This window comes from Tauraco erythrolophus, chromosome 5 (genome assembly GCF_009769465.1).
Source record: "Tauraco erythrolophus isolate bTauEry1 chromosome 5, bTauEry1.pri, whole genome shotgun sequence".
In the NCBI taxonomy this organism is placed as follows: Eukaryota; Metazoa; Chordata; class Aves; order Musophagiformes; family Musophagidae; genus Tauraco; species Tauraco erythrolophus.
Window position 1 is genome coordinate 54,641,065 of NC_141469.1, and position 25,016 is coordinate 54,666,080.

Here is a 25,016-nt window from a genome sequence, read left to right on the forward strand (position 1 = left end):
CTTTCCAAAATAAGGGTAGTCACAAGGCAATAGTATGTGCATAAAATATAACCTTATCTGTAACTGATAAACAATGAAATACAAATGTTCAGGTTTTGGATGCACTGCAGTGTAACGTCATTTCTGTATCGTGACACTACTCAGAGAAAATATTGGCACTGTAAATGATCTCTCATTGGGGTTAAGGGTTTGTATTCTCTTCATATCCCAGTAAAAAATAAACTCTTTAATAAATAAATATATAAAATAAATATATGCTATCTGGAGATATATAAATAGGTCCATCCTGAAGAAAAGTTCCAGCTCTGACTATGATGCATCAACATCTAAGGTCCATCACTAAAATGAAGTCACTAAAACTTCATATACAGTTCTCAAGATTTATTACTATTTTGCAGTCCATTTCTTCCAGCTGTTGTCTCATCCACCTGACATAGGTAGTTCTTTGCTAATTTACAGACCATAGATAATCCAGACAAAATTGCCAAGAGTTTGTTATTTTTTAAAAAGTCACACGCCAACTTCCCTCTGGTTACTGGCTACCAAACAGTTCAGCAAGTTTGAAGGAGGCTGGTCCACTCTCAGCTTTAAGGCTTTGTCTCCTAAATCCAAAGGTTAGAAAACAGAGGCTTGCCTATCACAAAGTAGCTTCTTCCAATCCAGCATCCTAGACGTCTGCAGGTTCCTCACGCTGGTACTGCCATGAAAGCAGGGGCAACAGCTCCAGTATAGGGTTTTTTCCAACGTTGCCTCCTTCCTCAGCTGTATCCTAACACATCTTTGTACAGTTCTGGAACTCTTTCTGGATCCACAGGCCGGGGCAAGAAGTGTGTGAATTTTTGGTGTCTTTTGGACCTTGCCCCGTCTCTGGGAGTACCGTCTTTATTAAGTGCTACAAAGTATCGCCGCCCCGAATCTCCGTGTTTGTACACATTGGACGAGTAAGTGTTGTACCAGTTTTCCTCAAACTGTTCCCTGAAGATGCATTCAGAAGTTAGTTTCTCCTGCAGACAGAAAAAGCAAAGAAAAATAAGTCAAGCTGTCACCAGTTACCTGAACACACATGAAAAAAATATGATAAAAATAAACAAAATGGTTTTAGGCTTTGTGCAGCCTTACTGTTCATTTAACTGTCAACAAATCAAACTCAAGAAGAGACCTGACACTGAGTTTGGAAGCCTGCTTTAATCTTTATTCTTTTGAAAAATGGACCTGTACATACACAATTTTGGATATAAACATGAATTAGACAACTCTCTCTCTAAGAAGGCATTAATTATTTATGACTTAACTAAAATTCACCTGACCTAGAGGAACTATATTATGTAGAGTTCTGTCTTGGGGTCTCTACCATTCTAGAAATGAGATTTGGTGGAGGGACTGAGGTGCAATGTAACAGATCAGAAAGGTATTTCCATGTGTTCATTGTGGCGTGCACCACTTCTCACATTTTAAACAGGACTAACCACAACCAAAGGACCTGGAGAAAGAGAATATTCTATCTCAAGAGCTTTAAAGACTTGAAAGAAGAGTCTAAGACTGTTATTACCCTGCTAGTATTGGAAAAATCAAAGATTATATTTTATGGTCATATGTTGAAGTTATTCAACAGATACAAATCAACTGTAAGGAGTATAAGCTTATTTTCATTCTTAAATGCAAATATTCCAAACAAGATCTACAGATACTGCCAGTACTCTTGCACTATTCGGACTTTTCAAATAACAGTGGTACTTAACTGTGACATATGGTTTTATCCTCCTTTTCCTAGCATTTGAAATAATGCTTTCATGTGAAAAAATGGGTACCTGGAAATACCACCTGCTGATTTGTAAAGGAGCATTAAGTTATACATAAAGCCAGTCAGGGTACTGTCTTAATTGCTGTTTATTTGTTCCTTAACCATCCTTTTAACTTTTTGTCAGTTGCATTCAATGCTTTTGATGATAAGAGTATGCACTATGATACATTTGCAGTATCGACCAAAAGAAAATTAGATAGGCATATTAAATGCTGTTTGAATAGCTGGTTTAATTTAGCTTTTTTTGTCATGATTTAAGACAAATGCTTCTTTTCATTTCTCTTCATTTGGGACAGAGAAACTTTTCCCATCAAATCTTTAGTATCCAAGGCTGTACCGTATACTTTAAAAATATATTACACATTTCAACAGGAAAAGATGTTAGTGTTTCAAAAACAAAGATGACCTCAGCAAGCTACTTGAGAGGCTTGCATAGTGCTAAGAAGTGAATCAAAATCTCAACATGTATGAGCTGACATGAGAGTGGTACTTACAGAGCCATAGAGTTCTCCTTTCTCATTCATTCCGAGGTAAAGGCCACTGTCCACGCCTCTAATACTGACCAGTCCCACTGCCACACTGATGAATTCAAGGATACCTGGGGGGAAAAAAAAAAAAAGAGATTGCTTTAATTCAACTGGTAAGCATACAACATGGCATCCAAAATGCAACTGAAAACAAGTAGAAAATGTGCATATTATAATAAATGTGGCATAGTTTCTCTGAAATTTGAAATGCTATATGGAAATGTGTACAACATTGACAGGAAAGCAGTCTGAGAAGCCTCATCTAGGAACAAGAATCCTACACCATTTAAGAAACTTTTTTTTTCATGTTGAATATGAAAGGGTTTTATTCAGCACTGAGGCTAAAGCCTTCAGTACTATGCAGTTGCAATCTGTAACGATTACACACTATTTGCTAAACTGCCTATTCAAACTTTGGAAGATAGGTTTGAATTACCTGAAAATATACTTTACTTTCTCTATAGCATTATCTTAAAAAAACACATCCATTATTAGAACATTTGAATGGAAATCAAAGTACAGATGGGAATTTTATATAACTGAATCTACCCACAGGGGAAAAAAAAGAGTATTTGCCAGACATCTTATCTAGAGTAGGGGCCCACACCTCTTGACGCAACTTGCTGTCTTCAGTGCAGGCTTTTTATGTGCACGAAATACGCTGCTTATTTGCTAATGTTTGAACGATAGCATTATTTATATTACATTTGCCCAAAAATGTAATACATATTAATAATATAAAGTATTTGGGAGATGAGGCACTATTTGAAGCCTGAATTTGGCAAGGGTATGCCAACATATTTAACCAATTGATATGCACAGATTACAGTACATATAAAACATGAAAGAAAGGGAATGTGTGAACTGGCTTTTTGGAAGTTGTTAACAATGTAAACAAAGCCTCAAAAAGAAGTCGTTCTAGAATCGTACCTAAGATTTTGCTGTGCCACAGCAAAACCACAAAACATTTAAAGAAAAATCTGAATCTAACATAAGTGGTTTTAAATACTGCATTTGATTTTGATTATGACTTTTTGTCTATTTCCTGTATTTATGATCCCTCTTTCTCTTTCAGGACCATTTATCACTCTCAGACAGATGGACTGTCTGGACTATACAATAATTTAAAATGTTTTGAATTTTAATTGAGCTTTGGCAGGTTTCTTATTTGTATTACCAAGCAGCAAAGAAAATAATTCCTTTACAAAGAATAAGCAGTAAAAACCCTATTGCATGTAAATCACCCTAGTTTTCCAGTTCCTAAAGCACAAAGTCCCATAAAAAGAGGTGGAGGTATTTTGTCTTTCTGGTATCATTTTCAAAGCCACCCTTTTCCAAAACTATAATAAGCAGGTGATTCAAGCCACAAAGTAACCACATCAGACAAACCTGCTGAGAATAGTGGTAGAATAAAGGAAGAACATTTCTAAAAAGCCTACTAAATGTTTGATCTGGGGCTAACTTTCTTTTTTTTTCCTTTCAAAGCAAAGATTTATTTCATGTTTACACGCTGTAGGAAATCTTCCTTCTGAGAAGAACTGTCTATTTGACTACCGCTCTTTTACTTCTGAAAACATCCATGTGTTATAAAAGCAATTAAGAGACATTCCAGCAGATTGTTTTGACTATGGGGAGGATGATAGGAAACCCTTTAATCACCTTTTTACGACTGCTAAATCAATACACACAAAAACTCACACGTAGCTGACAACGGCAGGTTTGTTCAGACGTCCAGTGCCTACGACTGCCATTTAGGATTTAGTCTCATATGACAGGAAACTTTTACATTTTGGGGTTGTCTTCACCTTCTTTTGATTTATGAACATAGAAAGCAGATGGGGATGTATTTTAAGTATTTGAGCGAAGAGGCAGTTGAGGTCCCTCTCCTTCAGCTTTCTGTCATAGAATCATAGAATGGTTAGGGTTGGAAGGGACCTCAAAGATCATCTAGTTCCAACCCCCCTTCCATGGGCAGGGACACCCTCCACTACACCAGGTTGCTCAAAGCCTGGCCTTGAACACTTCCAGGGATGGGGCATCCACAACTTCTCTGGGCAACCTGTTCCAGTGCCTCACCACCCTCTGAGTTGTCCTGCCAAACAAAGCGGTCTCGCGCAGTCGGAGGGTCAACGCGCCCAACTCCGCGCTCTGCGTCATTCTGCAGAGACCGAAGAAGCTCCGGTGCAGGGAGCGAACACAAAAAGGATCGGTCTGACTTTCAGCCTCGCCCCCTGAACCTGCGGGCGTCCGCACGCGCTCACGGCCCTCCAGCGCAGGCCGAGCCCGGCACGCGCGCCCGCCTCGCGCGGGGCGCGCAGCCCTGCGCGGGGCGCGCAGCCCTCCCCCTGGCGCAGCCCCCACGGTTTAACGCCGGAGGGTGACGCCGGTGCTGAGAGCTCGTCCACCCGCCCCGGCGCCCCGGGCGCCGCACCTCCCTCCCCAGAGCACGGCCCGGCTGCGCACACGGCACACGGACTCACATACACACCTGCACACGCACATCCGCGCACGCACACACGCGACAGCACGCCCGCGGGCCGTGCCGCCGCCGCCTACCGAAGAGGCTGTGGTCCTGGCGGGTGCCGCGCACGCTGCCGTCGGGCAGGATCTGCAGGTGGAAGCCGGTGCGGCAGTACAGCTGCCGCCGCCGCAGGATGCCCTGCAAGTGGGCCAGGTCCGCCGCTGCCGCTGCTGCCGCCGCCGCCGCGCCGCCGCGGGCCGCCCGCTCCGCCGGGACCCGGCGGTCCCCGAGCAGCGCCGGGCGCTCCCCGGCGGGCGGCAGCAGGAAGTGGGCGCCCACCGGCTGCCCCAGGCCGTCCAGGCCGCCCAAGAAGCCCCCCACCTCGGCCAGCGGAGCCATAGGGGCGCGGGGCGAGCGGGCTAGGGCGCGGCGGCGGAGAGCGGCTGCCGGCCTCTCCCGGCGGGCATGTGGGGGTGCGCGGCGGGGCCCCAAGCATGGGGAGCCGGCAGAGCCGAGCCGAGACAAGCCGTGCTGAGCCGAGCCGAGCCGTGCCGGTGTGAGCCAGGCGGCGGGGTGGTGTTTATACGCCCCGCGTGTATATATATATACGGCGGTCCCCCTGACATATGCTAATGAAGCCCTCTGCGGGGAGGCTGCGTTTGAAATTGTAAACCGGCTCCCCCTCTCCCCGCACCTTCCTCTGATCTGAGATGACGGCGGGAGGCAGCTCCTGGCGCGCCTCCCGCGCCCCGCCGCACGCAGCCGCTCACCGGCGGCGCGCACACGCGGCGGAGGGGGGGGGGGGGGGGGCGCAGCCCCTGCGCGGAGCGGGCAGCGGGCGGCGGGCGGCGGGCGGGAGAGGGGCCCGGGCCCAGGGTGCCGGAGCATTACGTGGACAGGTGCAAGGAGAGGCAGGAGGGAAGAAGGAGAAAGGGCGTTACCTGAGGGTTAGACCTGCCCAGACACACATGAAAGAAAAAAAAAAACACAAAGATCTGACAGTTTTACTCCCAGTTTCTAAAGCGCTAATAAAATGTACATGCATTACCCTTCCCTTTTATCGCTTCAGCTACAAGGAGGGGAATTTCTAAAGAAATTGGCATACTCAGGGAGGTGTTTTCCCCTCTGCAAATTCTCCCTCACATTTAATTTATCATTAACGTGACATGAGACTGATCTATAGTGCTTGGATATCGACACAACGTCTTGAAAACATAAATGGGCAGGCCCCTGGTTTGGGATAAATATTTTCAAAACCTGCAGAGATGAAGAAAGAAAGAGTCAGAGATGGCTTATTTAATCCATCTTCTTTGGTGTTTTGCATTGGGCCCCTAATCAAAGTCTGTGAACATCACGAATTAGCAATAACATCATCTACTGGAAGATTTCTGTTGTCTTTCTACAGCGCTTTGAATCAATTTAGGACTTTGCTGTCCTGTTCCAGATGAGCATATGCATTTTTTTCATCCTCAAAGTAGAATGGTTCACGTATGCAAATGTATTGGTGGAACACGTGTTCGTTATTAGCAATGGTAAAACAACGATATATTAAAACTAAGGGCTTGACTTGTGCCTTCTTTGCTGCTTTTTCTGTTAACATCTAAGAATTTTAGGGCTCAAACTACATGACCCATCTTAGCGTTCGAGATACGCAATGCAGTTCCTTGCCAATGTTAAAACACAGTATTAGAGTACGACACGCAAAGATCATTCGTAGTAGGTTCTTTCAAAAGTTCGAGAGAATCGCTTGGCGGTTTAAGGTTTCATTTAAACAAAAAAGTTGCAGAGAATCATGAAAGATTAGTTCTCCCGTCTTGCTCCATGGTCTTTTCAGTCACAGTCTAAATCTGAGAGATCAAATGGATTTGACTGCTTAGCTTTATTTGCTATGGAGAGTATAGGGCTAATTAATTGGCAGGTGCTTTAAAGCAGGTAATGCTACACCTTTTCATCATTGCAGTCCTAAGTACTGCCCCTGTGTGCACCTGAATTACAAAAAGGCTGCTTTAAAGCAAGTGATTTACTGTGGAGGGATTTAAAACTGAAAAAACTAAGGCTAAATACAATGATCAGATAAATCACCTCAGAAGAGAGCACAGGCGGACCTGCTCTGAAGGCAGTTACAGATAGATGTTATATTATTTTACCTTTCAGATAACAAGAACCTGTCATGTGGTGAGACCTAAAAATCCACCATAATCGAGATTTCAAAGCACATCTGTGTAAACATTATCACATCAGTGTAAAACATCAACCAATGAGCTTCCTCTTTGAACCAAATCTACTTAATTGCAGTGCTAAATCAAAGAAATAGATCAAAGTTGAATAATCTATATGGCACCTATTTCTCAAGTAGCCTGTACGCTGATCACTCATATACACCTAAAGCGTTTGAAACACGCATCAAGTAGTTTTATTGCCATGACTGGTAGGTCAAGATCAAACTGTTCATCACAGCTGCTAAGTTGCAGGACATGGACTAGGATGGTACAGCTAAATGGAGGAGTCACGTTCTTCTAAGCCTAAAGATGCTCCAGTATGGATAACGCTGCCGGGTGTAAGCAGTACTTTCCGAGTCCTATGAACAGTAGAGAGGTCTTTTGGTTAGAGGGCACCACTGTCCCCAGTAGAGTAGGGTTTGTTTTTTTTTTAAAAAATCCTCAGCCATCACACACTGGAAGACCCTTATGGCTAAATCTTTCCTGTTATATAATGGAAACATTTGAAGTAGAGTGGAATATATAACGTCGAACTTTTCCGAGTGGAGTCTTTAATGTCTGGGCACTAAACCGGTTATGCTGTTTTATAAAGTACCAGAAAAGAAACAAATAGATAAGATTTTTTTTGTGTGTTTGCACTAGTCATGTGACAGGAAAAGATAACACTAAAGATTTTTTTTTTTGCACCTTCTGAGACTATACCATGGGAAGTTAAATAATTTTGAAGAGTGTTTTTACAAGAGCACATAATTCAACTTAAAGTATACAGTACAATCTAATCAACTCTACATATACTTCCTATAGACCACACTTTCAGTGTCGTTGAACAAATACGTATGTGGTCGAGTTTTTATTTCCATAGCATGCAGTTACGGCTTCTGTAGACAATATAATTACTGTATATTTCTTAAAAATAGCATGTTGTAATAGGCAAAACCTGGAGGTGACCAAGGGAGCAGAGAAAGCAATGGACTGAAATCTTTGCTAGATAGTCTATATATACATACGTATATATACATAGAGAAAGATCTATATATCTATCAGGTTAGTTAAAAAAAGTTGTTAGCTATAAAACTTGATGTCCTCCAATTTATTGCACCTTTATTAATTTTAGAACTCCCTTACAACAGTGCTGTGCCAGTCATAAAACTTTTAATGATGTAATAAAATATTGGCTAGGAGAATGAAGGCAGGGGGTCATGAACATGTAAGAAAGCGAACATGAGATGGAACGGAAAACATCAAGTAGAACATAAAGGAATATGTCCACCTGGAGATACCTGTGTATCATGGTCACTTCCAGATTCTTCCTAGATTTGGACAAGAAAACATGGCTGGCTGCTTTCAACAAGACAAGCAGAACATGCAGAACTTACAGTGAGAGCCTTTCAGAGCACCGCAAGTCTGAGTAAAACAAGATGTATGCTTGTGCAGGATTTACTAGGAAGAAAAGAACAGAATCCTTTTCAAGGCTCCATGTACAAATCAGGTCGTAATCTGATGATCTAAAGCCTTTTAAACGCAATACAGAGACAATACATAGACAACGCAATACCTCTGAAAGCATTCAGAACTTTTTCTTCTGAACTGATACAGTTACAGGTATGTACGCATGTATACATACATGTATACATAAATATATCTACCTATTTACAAAAACTCAGACATGAGAAAAGTAATGCTGAAAAAACCCCCATTTTCCTATGGAAAAGAAGTTCTACGTTTTTTGCACCTTCATTTTTTGTTTTGTTTCTTTAAACGAAGACAGAAATTCATGGGGTTTTTCAAGATGCATGACTTTATTGTCCGTGTTTGTGTGGATACACATGAATAAATCCTGTATAAGCAGAATAGCACGGAAAAGCTATATAGTGAGCACGTTTACATCCAGTTACATCCAGTGAGAGTGAACCTTTACCATATACATTAACATTCAAGTGCCTCATTTGGCAGCTTTTCTATTAGTTCTGTAAGTGGATCATTGGATAAAAACCACCTTGATTTACTTAAATTATATGGTTTCTGAATCTGCACACATAAGATGTGCAGACAGCTTATGGTTTTTGATTTGCTGCACAAATAAACTGTGCTTTTGTTCCTAAGCAAACACCTCACCAGGGAAGTTCCGACTAACATATCCAGGTGTAAGAAGTTACAGATGTGTATTGGGTATTTTGAAGTAAAAAAAAGATTAGCCTAAAGGTGTTATTGAAAAGTTAGTAACATGCGGCTCACCATTTTCAGGGAAATAATGTAAACAGGGAGATAACTCCTGGTTCATGTCTACAGTTTAGGTGACTGATGAGTCATCTAGCAAACAGGTTTACTTTGGGACACTACATTGACTAAAAGTGGTTTCTTTTCCAATCAAATGGAAAAAAAACTATTCTATTTTAAAAAGGTAATTGTACTTGGGAATTATGTCTCCTAATGAGGCAACTAGAACTGAAAAGATCCAAGAGCCACGTTCTACAAAATTTTCCAGATTGGATGCTTAGTCATGTAACTGCAGGAGAAATACTTGAGTTTCAGTCATGCTAAGCGTCTGAAACTATTATCGTCTTGATGCCTAAATATTGGCCTTTATATTGGCCTTTCATTATTTAGTACAGAGATGTAGCTTAGACTTGGAGACAGGACTTTCACTTGGGAAACATACATATAGCATACTTAGAAATAAAGCAGTAGACATAAAAAAATTAACAAAAAGAAGTTAGTTTTTAACAGATGGGAATTATGAAGTCAAGGGAATTACTTGAGGGATGAATTGGCTTATGGTATTCTAAAATATTGAAAGAAATGCAGTAACTCTATCATTCACCCTGGATACCTGCCTTTGCAGACATAGCTCTGAGGTAATTCAGCCTTGGCCATGGTTACAGTTGTATGATCTGTCAGACTGTTGGTTGACAAACATGGCCACAGTTCTCCCTTGACACAATATCGTAACCATTGAAATGTTTTTTAGAAACTGAAAATGCATGAGAGTGTCTTAAACCCATTAAAATGAGTTATAGTTTATTTTCTGAAATCTTGTTCATAATAGTATACGAGGCCATCAAAGACTGGGGGGGAGGGAAGTAAAACTGGCTGAAACTTGGGAAAACATATTTATATAAAGAAGAAAAAGAGTGAGGCTGCACCTGACCATTGCAAAAAATGCCATAAGGTGTGCTGTGGCTTGAAATGCTTGTGTGCAGTTTGTGAAGTTTCGAGGTAGCATAGGCGGCAACGCAGATTGTACCACGGAGAACGCCCTAATATGAAATGCTGGACAAGGCCTATTGTCCATCAGCACCAGGTAGGGATGAAAGAACAAGCTCATCTTTAACAACTGGTCTTTAACTAGTGCTTGGTTATGCTAAGGAGGCTGCCTGCAGCCAAGAACATTTATCAGAAGAGTGGCTGCTGACATGGCAAGTGCCTGTGGTTTCCTGATGAGGCGGCCTCATAACACATGGACATTAAAAGCGTGGGAGATGCTGTAGTCTGGGGTCACTCTGAAATGAACAGAAAATACGCTTGAAATACAGGCCAGGAGAATCTCCCTTTTCTGCGAACCTGAGGTGAAGAGAGAGGTATTGGAGGTCCCTCCAGTCAGGTGGACCTGGGGAAGGCCGAAATTTCCAGCCTACTGTTATTTAGGGAATTAAGTATTTAAATTGGGTCCCAAGACAACAATGCAGTAAGCAACCAAACAGAAGGAATGTTATCTAGACCAGCCTAAGAATAGTAAAGGACAGCATTACTCTGTGTTACTAAGTTGTTCAGCTGTTTCACACTTCGCTTGTAAAAACTGTTCCTCGTGGGGCTAAGTGCTTCCTACAGACACTTTACAGCACAGTTCAAAAAATTATGGAATACCCCACCAGATTATTTGCCAGCTTTCAATAAATTTTAAACCCAATGATTTAATATGCTAAATGTTAGTATCACAGGCGACACTGATTAATTTCAGTTTATCTGAAACGATCATGCTTTTAGTTTCAGCCATGTATGGGGTACGCATCAAGTTTTCAAAGCTTTGGAAACACGTTGGGACATTACTAGGTTTTACGAGACTGATGGAGTCGCAGCAGTCTTCATTCTCATAACTAGGATCACTGGATGCTTCTGATAAAGCCTTGGCAGTAAAACAGCGAACAATCTCGATGCTGCAGCCACCTCCAGCCCTCAGGGTTCCACGGCAAACGAGGTACGGTCGGAAGCTCTTCCTTTGCCGAAGCTAGCGCTTCTGGGTGTCTGCAAAGACGCACTGCTGGGTGGTGGGCGCAAGCCCCGGAAGACACGGGGTCAGGCTCTGGGGCGCGTTACCGAGCACGCACGGCACGGGCTCCGCGCCCCGAGCTGCGGAACTCTTGTCTCCATTCGCGGCGGTTTCCACGCATGACCCTTCCCGGGCACTTTGGCCCAAACCGCACGGATTCGGATTCGCGCCCGTTCTCCTTAGTCGGTCGAAGCGCCCCGCATCTCGGCGCACGGGGCCGCAGCCCGCCGCAGGCTGAAAGGTACCGCGGCTGCCTGCCCCGAGAGCCGGGCGCGCCCCGGGGCGCCGCCTGCCGCAACCCGGGCGGGAGCCGGTGCCTTCGGCCTCGCCGGTGGGCTGCGAGGGCAGGCGGGGGGACCCGCCAGGCGGGCGGCAGAGCCGTCGCCGCGGGCTGACCGGCGGTAGCGGCGCAGCGGGGCAGGTGGCGCGGGGCGGGGACTGGAGGGGGCCTCTCGCTTCCCCACCCCTTCCCCGCTTCTCGCGAGGCTTCTGCCGGCGGCGCCGGGGGCTCCGTCCGCCTGTCGCTGGGCCGGAGCGGCGGCCATGGCCGCCCTGCGCACCCTCCTGCGGTGGCGCCGCCGCTTGGGCCCCGCGCCCGGCGCGCAGCCGGCGCGGCGGCTGTGGGCCGGCGGCGGGGCCGGGGCGGCGGGGCCGAGGCGGTGGCGGCGGGAGCTGGGCTGGGCGGCGGGGGTAGCTCTCGCCGGCTACGTGGGGTACCGGCTGTCCGAGCGGCGGCGGGAGCCCTCCCGGGAGCCGGCGGCCGCCGAGCCGGGCGGGGCCCGAGCGCTGCTCCCCATCCCCGTGGCGGCCGCTGCCAAGGAGACGGTAGGTGTGTGCGCGCCGCGCCCCTTCCGCCCGACAGCCCGGCGGCCTCTCGCCTCCTCACCGCGGCCGCGCTCCGGGGCGGCTCGGCGTGCCGGGGTCCCGCCGGGCGCTGCCAGCTGCCCGGGGAACCCGCCGCAGTCGGCGGGGATGTAGGAACGTCGTTCCCCGCCCTTTCGCCGTGGAAACGTCTGTGCGAGGCGGCGGCTGGCGGCGGCGGAGCCGCTGCCCGGGCTGTCGCGCAGAGGTGACCCCGGGTGGAGCCGGTCCCCGGGCTGGGAGGCGGGCAGGTCCCCCGGGAGACGAGGGCGGAGGCAGGAGCTTGTCACCCGTGCTCGGTGCGGAGCTCCAGAAGAGCTGCCGCTGGAGCGTCGCGGTAGGCAGCGGGCGCTGGCACGCCTTCGCGCGCCTCGAGGTGCCAAACCGAGTGCGCCTTGCTCTGCTTTGCGCCTCCGGAGCTGTCCCCATCAAATCTTTCTGTCATAGAAAATATAATTTTGCAAATGGAACCACTACTGGTAGCGCAGAACCTGTGTTTGTCTTCTTCATATTTAGGACAATTATGTTTTTAATGTATTTGTCTTTGTAGAGTGAAAGGTTTGTGCGGAGCTTCGTAAGAAGTGATAGCGTAGTGCTCGGTGCCAATAAGTAACGCTTCAGTTGGACTCATTCAACGAAAACGTGGGTTGACTGACCATAGGTAACAAGAAACAGTTGATGTGAACCTGGAAAATGAAGTTTCCTGTGATAGGCAGAAACTCCTGCACGGTGCTGTATGTAACATATGGTGATGACAGGGCTTTTTCATTAAAACATCAGGCGTTTTTAAAAATATCAAGAGCCGTGATTAGGCAATTTGTCAGTATAGTATCTGCTGAGACTGGAAATCAGCAAACAGCCTGCTTTCTGTAGATCAAGTTTATCTTATAATGTATTTGGGAAGAGGATTTACATTTTTATAATGGAGGCCTTTGGCTTAAGTATGAATGTTGTTAGCCCTTTTGCCCTTAGTTGTTAGCCGAAAGGCAGATTCTGTTGTCAGCATACTATCTGAATGGAGGTTGAGCCAGGCATTTTTAATTATTCATGCACTTGTTATCTTGAGTGTGTTACTATGGGCACAGAGGACCAAAGACGAACTCTTTCAGCCTTTCATGCTGTGTTGTTTAACAGAACTTTACATTGTTTTACTTATCCGGTGTTAATTCTCAGTCTTCTTTTGAGGGAAATATGGCTGCTGCACCCTTGAAAATTCAATACATTTAGTGTGATGTGTAATTATGAGTTTTCACATACGTCACTATAAAAGCGTTGAGGTTACAAAGTCAGAATTAAGGTTATATTTGAACCAGTGTAAAATAAAGAAATGTATAAAATGTATCTTCTGTGTATACACACACTGTTTTTTGAAGACAGACACTAGGGGAAAAAAGGCGAATAAAAAAATTAACGTGCTTGTTTTAATGCTCGTATGTACAAGATGACTCTGATTAATTTGATTCTCCGTTTGCATAGCAGAAAATTTGGAAGATTAACTTGAAATATGTCCGCTCATTTTGTGTCGCCAGACTAAATGCACAGACTGACATCTCGGAATACAACGTTATGTTGCAGCTTTTTATTTTTGAACAAGTGGTCTCATTGATTTCAAATTGCAGATCTGAGCGCTCAGTATTCCTGGAAAAATATCCTGTCAATTGAAGCCCCCCAAAAATGAAGATCAAATAGCTGTGGAATTTTTGGTCTGAGGTAGTGGGTTCCTGTGCTTTTTATATATATTATTGACTGTTGTGCTGCAGAAGGGCTTGTATGGCAGTGGGGAAAGACCATAGTTTGATACTGGATCTAGCTGGTGAGCTACCAAGAGTAGTTTGACCAGGAGCTCCACCTGCGGTCTGTACTGCATTTATGATTGGCCTCTAGACCTGTGATGAGCACCAACTCTTTCATTACAGGTTTCTAAAACACCTCCAGAGGTGTCTTCCAGGGAAAAAAAGGATGCAAATACTGTGTTCAAATTGCATTGAATGTTGTTTATGGTATTTTGCAATGGCATTGTATTGTAACATCCTTTATTAGAAGGCTAAATTAATGTTGCTGGAGTGGCTAACTTTTTTAATTCCTGATTTTAAGTGCTGAGCTGAGCAACCTTAATAGTGTTTAACAGTTAAAAAAAAAGTAATAATGTTTGAAGTAGAAAATTCTATCATGCAAGGTCATATAAGTGTCAGTGTCATTAGGATCCAGGTTGCAGGTCTTGGGCCTGCTGCAGAGTGTGTTTAGAGTAATGGCTGGAGAATGGTAACCTGTGGTTTCTCTATAGATGAGTTTGATGGAAGTGTGATGCACATTTTGCTGGGAGGTTTTTGCGATTGTATCACATACTGACCAGCAAAGCATGGTGAAGCTCAAGTGTCTTGGGGTCCTCTCCAGCTGCTTTTGGAAGGTCAAGGAGGTGTCAAAAAAGTTTCTCGTTTATTTCTGATGCACAAAGTCTGATACCATTTTCTGGGGCTTTCTAGGATTTGTCCTTCCCACACTTTCCTATTTCCCAAGCTCCCCATTTCACTTCCAGTATCGGTCTGCTTTTCATTCCACCAAATCATCCAACATTTTTTTTTTCTCCTTCCATCCAATCCAAACTTTTCTACTTCATCCTAATATTTCCGTTTGTGTGCTTCTTTCTTAACCTTCCCTCTAGCAGGATGCTTTTGCCAGATGCTGTTTACTTGGATCACTTGAAAGCAAGAAGTGGTGTGTCTGCTGTCAATGTCTTGCTTAGGGATCTATAGCAGCTGTTAGAAGCAGTTACACTGAATGTTTCTTGTCTCACTCCTGGGGCTCTGACCTGAATGACCATATAGCAGGTTGAAATTTTGAGGGACTTCGCTAATAAAATAAGTATTTTTGGGTGAGGGTTTGCCTTTTAACAGAACAACCATTAAAAAAAAAACAGTCCTGAAACTACAGTGAGCAGCCCTTGCAAAAGCTGAAGTCCTTTCCTTTAAAACATGGAAGTGCTGGAGTTTGTTAAAAAATTTTAAAATGTTCTAATGTAAGCAAAACAAAATCTATCTCCTCCCATAGTTTTTGGTTCTATTCAAAAAATCCATTCTGAAACATTAGTTGATGATGGATAATTTCATAGATTTCATAGATTTCTAGGTTGGAAAAGACCTTAGAGATCATCCAGTCCAACCGTCCCTAATCCCCATTAAACCATATCCCGAAGTAGATCATCCACCCTATTCTTAAATACATCCAGGGATGGGGACTCAACCACCTCCCTGGGCAGCCTGTTCCATTGGCTGACAACCCTTTCAGAGAAGAAATGCTTTCTAACATCCAACCTAAATATTTCTTATTTTATGGTTATTTTCTTATTTATGGTTATTTTCTTATTTTATGGTTAACACGTAGTAAATTTATAACTGAAAAGTGTCACAATGTAAAATATTCAGATATTTGAAGTTTTCAAGAGTATTCAAGATAGCTATGACTGTCTCATCCATATTGTTGGAATTTAACCCTGGCCGGCCATCCCCACAGTCACTCGCTCATCTCCCCGCAGTGGGATGGGGGAGGGAATTGGAAGAGTAAAAGTGAGAAAACTCATGGGTTGAGATAAAGACAGTTGAATAGGTAAAGCAAAAGCTGCATGAGCAAACAAAGCAAAATAAGGAATTCATTCACTACTTCCCATCAACAGGCAGGTGTTCAGCCGTCTACAGGAAAGCAGGGCTCCATCACATGTAACAGTGACTTTGGAAAGCAAACACCTTAACTCCGAATGTCCCATGCCTTCCTCGTTCTTCCCCAAAGCTTTTATTGCTGAGCATGATATCGTCTGTTGTGGGATATCCCTTTGGTCAGCTGAAGTCAGCTGTCCTGGCTGTGCCCCCGCCCAACTTCTTGTGCACTCCCAGCCTACTCACTGGTGGGACAATATGAGAAGCAGAATAAGCCTTCATGGTATGCAAGCACTGCTCAGCGATAGCTGAAACATCCCTGTGTTATCAACACTGTTTTGGTCACAAATCCAAAACCTGGCAGTGTAACAACTACTGTGAGGAAAGTTAACTATCCCAGCCAAAACCAGTACACATCTAGTCTTAAATTCCTGTCTTCCTTATTTCTCAAGATGAATTTTTGTAAAAATGTAGTAAGCAGAATAGCCTTGTTTCATCTGTGCAGCTCCAGCAGACAGCAGAAGAGATTTCTGATACCCCTAAATACTAAAAAAGGGGGGTTAACCTAGCTTATGTGTTGACTTTTAAAGAACAGCTTTCTCCTTGCAGATCACCTGCTTCCAGGCAATGTTCATGTCGCCTGTGAAAGTATCTTGAGAGTTGTGCTGGGCCCAATTAATATCCATATAGGTTACTTTTCTTTGGATGCTATCACTGAGTCCGAAAAATGCTTGGTAGTAGTGGTGGAATACTTTAGAATATAAGATAATCATATATACCTTGATAATAAGTTGCTTTGTCCTACTGCTGACATCGAGTATTTACTGATGCTCTAGTATTTATGGAACCAATACATTTTAAAAGAGCTTTTAGATTGCAGAGTGAACACTGATGGTTACACAGATGTTCATGGGGCACTTTCCCATTCTTTGCCTCTTCAGAAATGTGGTACATCATTTGAGAGTAACTGAAAAAAATCCCTGTGTTTGAGTCTCCTAGAGAAACAGAGTGTCAGAATAGTCTGTAGATCTTTCTCCCTGTTTTGTGAAACTCTTACAGTATGAAACCTGATGAGCAATAGCTTTGTGAATTTGTATGTACAGGTGAATAAGAGGTTGCTGTTTGCTAGAAGTCAAGTAAGCTGTGATATGTAAGCATGTGTCACCAACATGGGGTCAGTGGTGTGACAAACTTTTTGAACAGACAGATCTCATGTGGACAGTACATGAGATCTTGCTCATTGCTTGACCAAGCATATCATTGGAGGTGTTCTGGTAGAGAGAGAGATTTGTTACAGAAGCGGCATGAAGATAAGCTCCCCACAGGGTTCCCTTTTTGCACATGCTTTCTTAGAATAGTTCCAGTCCTGAGGACCAGAGGTTTATACATGATTACCTGGAGCGAACTCTTTGAAATAACTGTTACTTTGATACAGATACTGACAACTGAGAACAGCATTGACCCAAGAAAAGCCCTGATCCAGCATACCTGTTACGAAGTATTTATCTTGTCAGAACAGCTGTGTATTATGTATTTTTTTCAGAGAAATGTAGTAATTTTAGAAGAACATAATCCAGTGTCAGAATTCCTAAGAGGAATTAATATTGGTCTTCTAGTTCCTTGTTTCCATGTTCCTTTCTTCCAAAATTCCAGTGTCATTTGTAAAGCTTATTAAAATGGTCTTGGAGATGCCAATGATGCCTCTTTGTACTCCAAAGAGATCTTTTCTGGAACCATGTTGTCGTTCCATAAAGGTAATGAACTCCAGGTCTCTATTTATTTTTACGAAATATTCTGTGAGAATCACTTCCTTCAGAGGTGATTTACAGATGAGAAGGGGGGCAGGGAGAGACAGACACAGAATATGTCCTTTCTCACGTTTCTTGAAGGCATGCTCATTTCCAGGAGAAGGAAGATGCATACTTCGGATATTTCCAGAGTTTTTTTTCCTAGTACCTTAGCAGTACTGTCAAACTCTTTCTTTGTGAAAATACTCAAAAGGTCAAGTTTATTTGTAGCAGCACATTTCTAAGTGGATTACATCATGTATTTCCAACTCTGTGAAATGAAGAACACGACTTTAACCCAAAAAAATAAGGCAAACTGCCCTAGGGAGGAGACTCTCCTGCGTGCGCAAAGAGGATACCGTTTTAAGAGGTGTGTGAAGGATCATTTTTACAAGAACCGCTTGTAGCTAACCTTTTTTCATAAGCCTTGTGCATTTCACATCATAGGTCAATTGCCGTATGTTAGAAGATGGTTTGCTCTTTGGCTGTTGACATCTGAAGCTCCTCAGTGTCATCATCCTGAGAAGGACACTGCTTGCCAGACAGCTGTAGTGAGAGCCGTGCTGAAGGGAAAGGGAGATTTATCTCTCAGCATTAATTCTGTGTTCCTCAAGATGTTAAAAAAGGATGATACGTGTTTGAGACAGACAGGTGCAGCCACTAGTGTGTTTTAGTCTTGCTTACAGTGAAGCATGTGGACACGGACAGCAGGATGTACACACTACCTGGCGCCTCTTGAAGAACTGCTGGAGGTTAAGTAACTTCCGTGTGAAACTAATGTAAGAAGAACTGATGGAGAATATTTTAGCACAATACTTATTTTAGAGGCTTTCTGAAATAGCTGTGCTTACAGGTAAACATTGTTACCCCAAGGATTTCCTGTGACAGAATTGTATTTGAACAGGGCCCTTTTTACAGCATTTTAAACACATTCCAGCTTCCTATACTTGTAAATATTTTAATATAATAATGTCCTTATCTCAGTGAAGCAGGATCAACTAACAGAATTGTTGGCTGTGCTACATCTAAGTAGTCTGCTAGACATATAACTTCAGTAAGCATCAAAACAGTATTGTCTACTTTGGGATTTTCCCACACGGGGAACTTGACGTTTAACCTTTTGGCCACCCAGCATGAAAACAAAATTGTGCTACTTTTATCTACATGGGAGCGTATTAAATGAGCCTGAAGTCAAATATAAACGAAGGAAGTAAGGAACAGCATTGCTTTGAAAACCTTTTTATTTTAATAATTTGCACAGATTCTCATTGATGGAAGACAGATTACTTTGCAAGCAAAAATTCAAAGAAACTCACTCACTTGAAATAAATTAGTTAAAGATTAAACTACTGTAACTGAACATATTTTTGACTGCAAGCAAAAGGTACTTTTAGTAGTAAATGTTGGCTTCTTTAGCTAAAATGGTCTCACCTTTCTCTCAGTTGGAACAAGCAAGAGAACACTGATTTGACTTGGAACACAGCAAAGTTGTGGTTTTTTGTGTGGTACTGTTGGAGCTTTTTCTCTCATATGCATGCACACACAGCATGTACGTTTTTACCTATTTGTTTTGTTAAATATCTTGCATTATTTGTAGATATCCTCAGAATCTGTGAGTTGGAGTACTGTTCTGGGTTTTGAGAATTGATTCTTGCGAGTTATTTCTGCAGAGCTTTATGAACTGGAAGGCATCAATTTTTCTAATTTTTAAGTGAAAAATCCTGTATCTGGCATTTAAGCTTGTCGCTATTGGAAAACTAGACCTTTTGCCACAGAATAGAACTTCTGATTACTGACTTATGTGCTACAAGACTAACATTTGTCAAGGAACGTTTCTTTCCTGTTTTTTAATAGAAAGGGTAATGATGTCATGTTTTGTCTTCTGCACTTTACTTCCACTGGACTTGAGCCGTATCGTTACCATGTATTGATATTTTCAGGTCGTTTGGGGTCATAACTACTGCAAAATGTTAGTTACTTTAATGTCACTCTGTGAGCTCGTGTCCCGTGTTGAGCCATCTTATGACAATGTAGAGTTACTATATGGATTTCAGTGGAAGGCCATACTGGTTAATTCATGTTATACCAAATTCAGACAGACCGTATCTCTGAGATAAGAGAGCTAGCAAGGCAAACATGGGACCAGAAATGGAGATTAACCCATACTTCAAGGAAGTTTGAGTAATACATGAAAACCTTGGTGAAAGCACCAGACTTTCAGGGCATTTTGACTTGCCTCCATCGATAGATGCAGTACATGAAAGATCATGAAAGGTCATGATGGGAAAGATTCCCATCCAAGATGGGAATGGGTTTTGAACACTAATTTTGCTTGATAGAAAGCGTAGATTTTCTTCACTCAAGTTTTTGCTGTGAATAGAAGGAGAAAATACAGAGGAGTATCATTCTAATAGAGTTTCTGCAAGGAATGCTATCAAAGGTGATTGACTTAAAAATGTTGAGTGTCCAAAACAAAGACCTTCATCTGAAGGACTGCTACTCTGAGAAACACATGGTGGTATTATTGTAAATCACCCTCTGTAAATGCAGTACTTCTAGAAAATAGTTTTTAGGAATTATATTAAGTCCTTGAAATACGTTAGTGGGAGAGCATTATCATCATATTTTCATTTACATAATAAATTTTAAACTTTTAAGGCCTTTTCCAGATATTTTAGGCTATTTGTAATATGTTTGTAGCATAGATTTACAATGGAACCACACGTAACTGAAGAGTGAAGCTCTCCTTTCAGAGAAGTACTCTGCCAAATTACTATTTTGTCTTCAATTTAATTTTTACTTACATCATTTTGATAAGCTGATATTAAAATGGACTTTCTTATGGGGAATGTTTCCCTCTGTTTCCTTTGCCTGGTGGTGGTTTGCATGTAAGTACTGAATCCATTTAATCCATTTTAGAAGGTTCATTGAAATGTCTCCTCTGTGTGAGAATTAGGTATGTATATATAGATTTCTGTGTTAGAGAACAGCAACAAAATAGGCCAAGATAATTTTCTTTCCTCAGCTGGTTTAAACTGAGCTTAGAAGAGCCACACAGTCTATGTTTTTGGTTCTACAGAAGGCACGTGGAAGCCAAAACCATGCATAGCAGCACCCCAAAAAAGGTACTGTGTTCCCTCTGCAGTCCTTCTACATAGGTATGGCACAGGAGGACAGAGGGTGGGAGGTGAAATACGGAGCAGCAAGGTACCAGAGTTTGAGGGAGGAAGGACAGGAGGATATTAACCACAAGCTGTTTGTTTACAACTTTTAACACTTAGATTTTGGAAAAGATGGTATTTTGTTTGTGAGTGCTGATGAGCTTCGGTCTTGCCTCTCTTTATTTACTTTATGAGTTGTGAAGTTGGAAGGATGGAAGTTCTGGCTACCAGCTAGATTCTTGGTTTCGGCTGTGGGGCTTTTTTTCCCCCTAAAAGTTCTAATAACAAAATGGTTTGGTGTACATATGCAGGCAAATCAGACCTAACCGGCTACACCTAAAATTAAGATAATACTGCTATTGGGAGATTAATGACATCCTGCTTGAATGAAATGGCCATGTCCGGTTTTTAAAAGATGGAGAACCATAACATGATACAAGATCATAGTAATTAATAGGCAGGATTGGCACAAGGATTAGTAAACAGAAGCATGAAGAAATCTCCCCTCTTTTGTTTGTCAAAGTGATGTACTTTCATGAAAGTTATTGAAGGTTGTTGATAATTACAGAGAGATTTAGTCTGGATAAGCTCTTGAAACTTCAAATAGAAATTGGGATCTTATTGAATCCTGTTCACTCCTTCACCAACCGTACCTTCCCTGGGGTTTGCAACATCTACTTTCTGTGTGTTGTTCATGGATGTGATATTAATGCTGCTACTATAAGATTGCCTAACCTGGGCATAAATATGAAATAAATCAATTGACAGCAATTGGTGTCACCAGGATTCTCATACTTGCCTCACTGGATTATGATCTGCTAATGGGGTGGAAAACTGGAGACACTTCATAGTTACATGTTGAGACAAATTTCTTAAATGAAGAGGTGCGAATTGAGATCATACTTTAGAATGACTTGGCTTTTAATTAGCATATTGATTAGTTCCTAACAGTTAACAGCTTTTATGCAAGAGACTTAAAGTTGCTGTATGTTACATAGATAGATAAACAGTAATAGAAGGAAAGCTCTGAACAAGAAATTTGGGTGAAAAATAATATTATTCCCAAAGATGGTTTTGTTTGTCAGTTTGCTAAGGCATGTGCCTGGAGTCTTCTGCAGCCAAACTTTGCTTTTATTTGGACAGTTAGTGTATGGACCAGTGATCTATTACACGTTTGTACATTTGTTTGAATTCATGTTGGATCAGTAGCAGAAACAACTTGTTTTCTTGGGGCTCTTCAGCCTGGAAAAGAGAAGGCTCCGGGGTGATCTTATCGCAGCTTTCCAGTACTTAAAGGGGGCCTACAGGAAAGCTGGAGAGGGACTTTTTACAAGGGCGTGTAGTGATTGGACGAGGGGCAATGGCTTTAAACTGAAAGAGGGCAGATTTAGATTAGATATAAGGAAGAAATTTTTCACTCAGAGGGTGGTGAGGCACTGGAACAGGTTGCCCAGAGAAGTTGTAGATGCCCCATCCCTGGAAGTGTTCAAGGCCAGGTTGGATGAGGCTTTGGGCAACCTGGTGTAGTGGAGGGTTTCCCTGCCTATGGCAGGGGGGTTGGAACTAGATGATCTTTGAGGTCCCTTCCAACCCTAACCATTCTATGATTCTATGATTCTTTCAGGTAAAGCCACAAAGTTCAAAATAAAGTGGTATTTTTATTCCTTAGAATAAAATTATGCTTAAACCTGCAGTTGTCCCATCACTTTAACTTGGAATAGCTGGAGCTTGCTGCTGGCAGAGGTCATACTTTCTTTTCCATAAGCTGCAAGTTCCTGTGGCCTAGGTTTTGAAACAACTGTTCTGGTGGGATAGATCCAGAAAATAACACCACCAATCTCAAAAGTTCTCAGTCAGACCAGTTCCCTTATCCAGTGTGATGCTTGGAAAAATGAACATAAAGTGCCAGAGCAAGGGCATGCAGGATATTGAGCCTTTAGGAAGGTACTGCTCTTTTTGGTGGCAGGCTGGTTCATAACAGCTTCCAATGACTTTAAGCCAAAGGGTGAAATATTGGCATTGCTATATAATTAGAAGGAATCTGTAGATTGACTAAAATGAGGCAGAAATTGAGGTTTTGGAGACCTAAGTACTGGCATGAGTTAAATTTAAACATGTCTTGAAAACTTTATGTTTGTGGTATGTTATTTTATAGTAGCATAGAGCACTTCAGATAATGTCGAAATATGTGTCTGAGAATTTAGCAAATGCTGTTCTAAGTCTCTCACACGAAATATTAAGCAGTAGTACCTGAGACAGTGTGAATTTCTTGAGAGAGCAAAGAATCTCAACATGCTCTCCAAATACTAACAATGATCAAAACTAAGATGGTATTTCTTGAGTGATATATTGTCAACATTATTCACCTGATTGTGTATGATAGATTTTGACTGATGACAATTGATTATACATACTACATGTTTAATATGACCTTGAAGCAGTTTCGTTTCTGAAAATTGACTTTGCAGAAATACTGCTTTATTACTCTTGCTTACAACCTGGTTGTATTCAAAAGCATGTTTGTAATAGTGATAAAATAATGGGTATCAAAAGTAAGATAGATGTTGCTATGAGCTCTACCAAAACAATTGAGTCGTGTAAGTCCCACATGAAGGCATAGCTTGAATGCCACTGGACTGCTGAAGGATCAGTAAGACTGTAGTACTCAAACAGTGAGATAGGACAGAAATATTTTGGCTTGCGTGTGGGTATGTCAGAAGAGAATTCAGCTTCTTCCTGTCATTCTAAGGTGAGTTTGTAGGTCTGGCTGTTAGATTTTGTTTTTTTCTCCCCATATTTAATTTGGTAATCATTTGAAAGTGATAAAAACCACAAAGACTAGATTTAAACTGCTTCTCAGGCAGAATATTTGTATGTAGAGCAGTCTACTGAAAATTAAATAATTGTATTTCTATTACTCTTACATTCTGTGACAGTTTTTTCCATTGAAATGAAACATTTTCACATTCATACACACAATAGAAGCAATAATTTCAAACAGACTAGAGACAGTCCAGAAGAAGAACTATGCAGTCAATAGTCTTTTTTCCTTCTAGAAGGCTGTTTAAAATGTCCTAGATAAGTTATTGAAGTACTGACTCTCATATATAAAATCAAGAAATTGCAAGTTTTCTGTTACATTGTGATTATATATGTGATTTTTTGATTTGGGTTTTTTTTTCCAAATAGAAAGTGTTTGATCTTTTCTAGAGACTTTCATTTTTGATGTGTCTATTTTACAAACGGAATTTAATCTCTTAGCCACAACTGAGGCCATAAAATTTTGTTGTTACTACTTTGTTTATTACTACTTCAGTAGTCTTATTAATGTTTTATTTTTTAAGAACGTTGCTTGGAAAGCAGAAGGAAAGCGAGCCCAGATTTTTGACTGCCCAATATAAACGTGCCTTTGCTTCTAATTGCTGAAATCTGAAACCTATTCTTAAAAAGGTTTTGGAAACCGATTTCTATTTGTAGCTGAGGACTGTTACCTCTTAGCAGACAGCAACTGCAGACATCTCCCAACTTCTCTGTGTTTAGATGACTCTCTGAAAAACAAAACATATTTGACTATTTTACTAGTTGTTAAAAGAAAACATAGACATTAGTTAAATGATTTGCTACTTGTTGCCTTTCCTTGGTTTGACACCTGAAGAATTTTAGGGATACTGTGTGAAATTACAAGAATACTGAGGACAACGGCAGCTTGGGATATTTCATTGATAAGATGCTACATTCCTATTTTATCACACTGGGAGAAGTTAGCTATATTGTTGCTCATCCTTTTATGAAACAATTTGGGCTTGTTTTTTTCATCTCTGAAAGAAAGATACTTATATTTTTTCCAAGATAATGATTCCACAGAGAAGATTGCCTTGTTATGGGTTAAAAAAAGTTTTCAGATAGAGGTAGCATATTATTTTCTGTTACAAGGTTTGACAGTGTAACACAAAGAGGTGCACTTACAGTTTTGTGCTACTAAATTTACACGTAAGTCAAATGTATGGTAAAGAAATGTACCAGAAACTCCTGACATCTATACGCTCTCATGAAGTGTGAACTTAATGCCTTATAGCACTTCTGTAACTCTGGAGGAATAATTATGCCCAAGTATGGTAGCTTTAATTGCATTGAACACTTGAAATAGCATATCTGTAGAAGATTTACACGCGAGTATATTATGGAGGTATCTTGCCTGTTATTGTCAACGGCTGCACTGTACACTAGGAAGCAATATAAACCAAACTGTTATTCCATTCTCTTCTGCAAATGTCAGATGACT

At 42.0% G+C, this 25,016-nt stretch overlaps 2 protein-coding genes across 3 annotated transcripts in view; one reads left to right on the forward strand and one right to left on the reverse strand.

Moving 5' to 3' along the window:
• Positions 1 to 758: 758 nt before the first annotated feature.
• On the reverse strand, positions 759 to 5,188 carry FGF20 (fibroblast growth factor 20). The gene is made up of 3 exons (XM_086612067.1): positions 4,885 to 5,188; positions 2,296 to 2,399; positions 759 to 1,004 (listed from the first exon to the last, which is right to left on the reverse strand). The coding sequence occupies exons 1-3, from the start codon at positions 5,186 to 5,188 to the stop codon at positions 759 to 761; spliced, it is 654 nt and encodes a 217-aa protein (XP_086468193.1).
• A 6,630-nt stretch (positions 5,189 to 11,818) lies between these two features.
• MICU3 (mitochondrial calcium uptake 3) overlaps positions 11,819 to 25,016 on the forward strand; it is a 54,927-nt gene continuing 41,729 nt past the window's right edge. For both annotated transcript variants that reach the window (XM_086611737.1, XM_086611738.1), the window contains exon 1: positions 11,819 to 12,100. In XM_086611737.1, coding sequence (XP_086467863.1) covers positions 11,819 to 12,100 — 282 coding nt within the window. The remainder of the gene's footprint in view (positions 12,101 to 25,016) is intronic.

What these genes read in the sequence shown, in the direction of transcription:
- FGF20 (XM_086612067.1), bottom strand. Translation starts at nt 5,188, where the DNA reads ATGGCTCCGCTGGCCGAGGTGGGGGGCTTCTTGGGCGGCCTGGACGGC. An exon ending in CCAGGACCACAGCCTCTTCG is followed by an intron (nt 2,400 to 4,884) that starts GTAGGCGGCGGC and finishes TTTTCCCCCCAG; the next exon opens with GTATCCTTGAATTCATCAGT. An exon ending in AAGGAGAACTCTATGGCTCT is followed by an intron (nt 1,005 to 2,295) that starts GTAAGTACCACT and finishes TTCTGTCTGCAG; the next exon opens with GAGAAACTAACTTCTGAATG.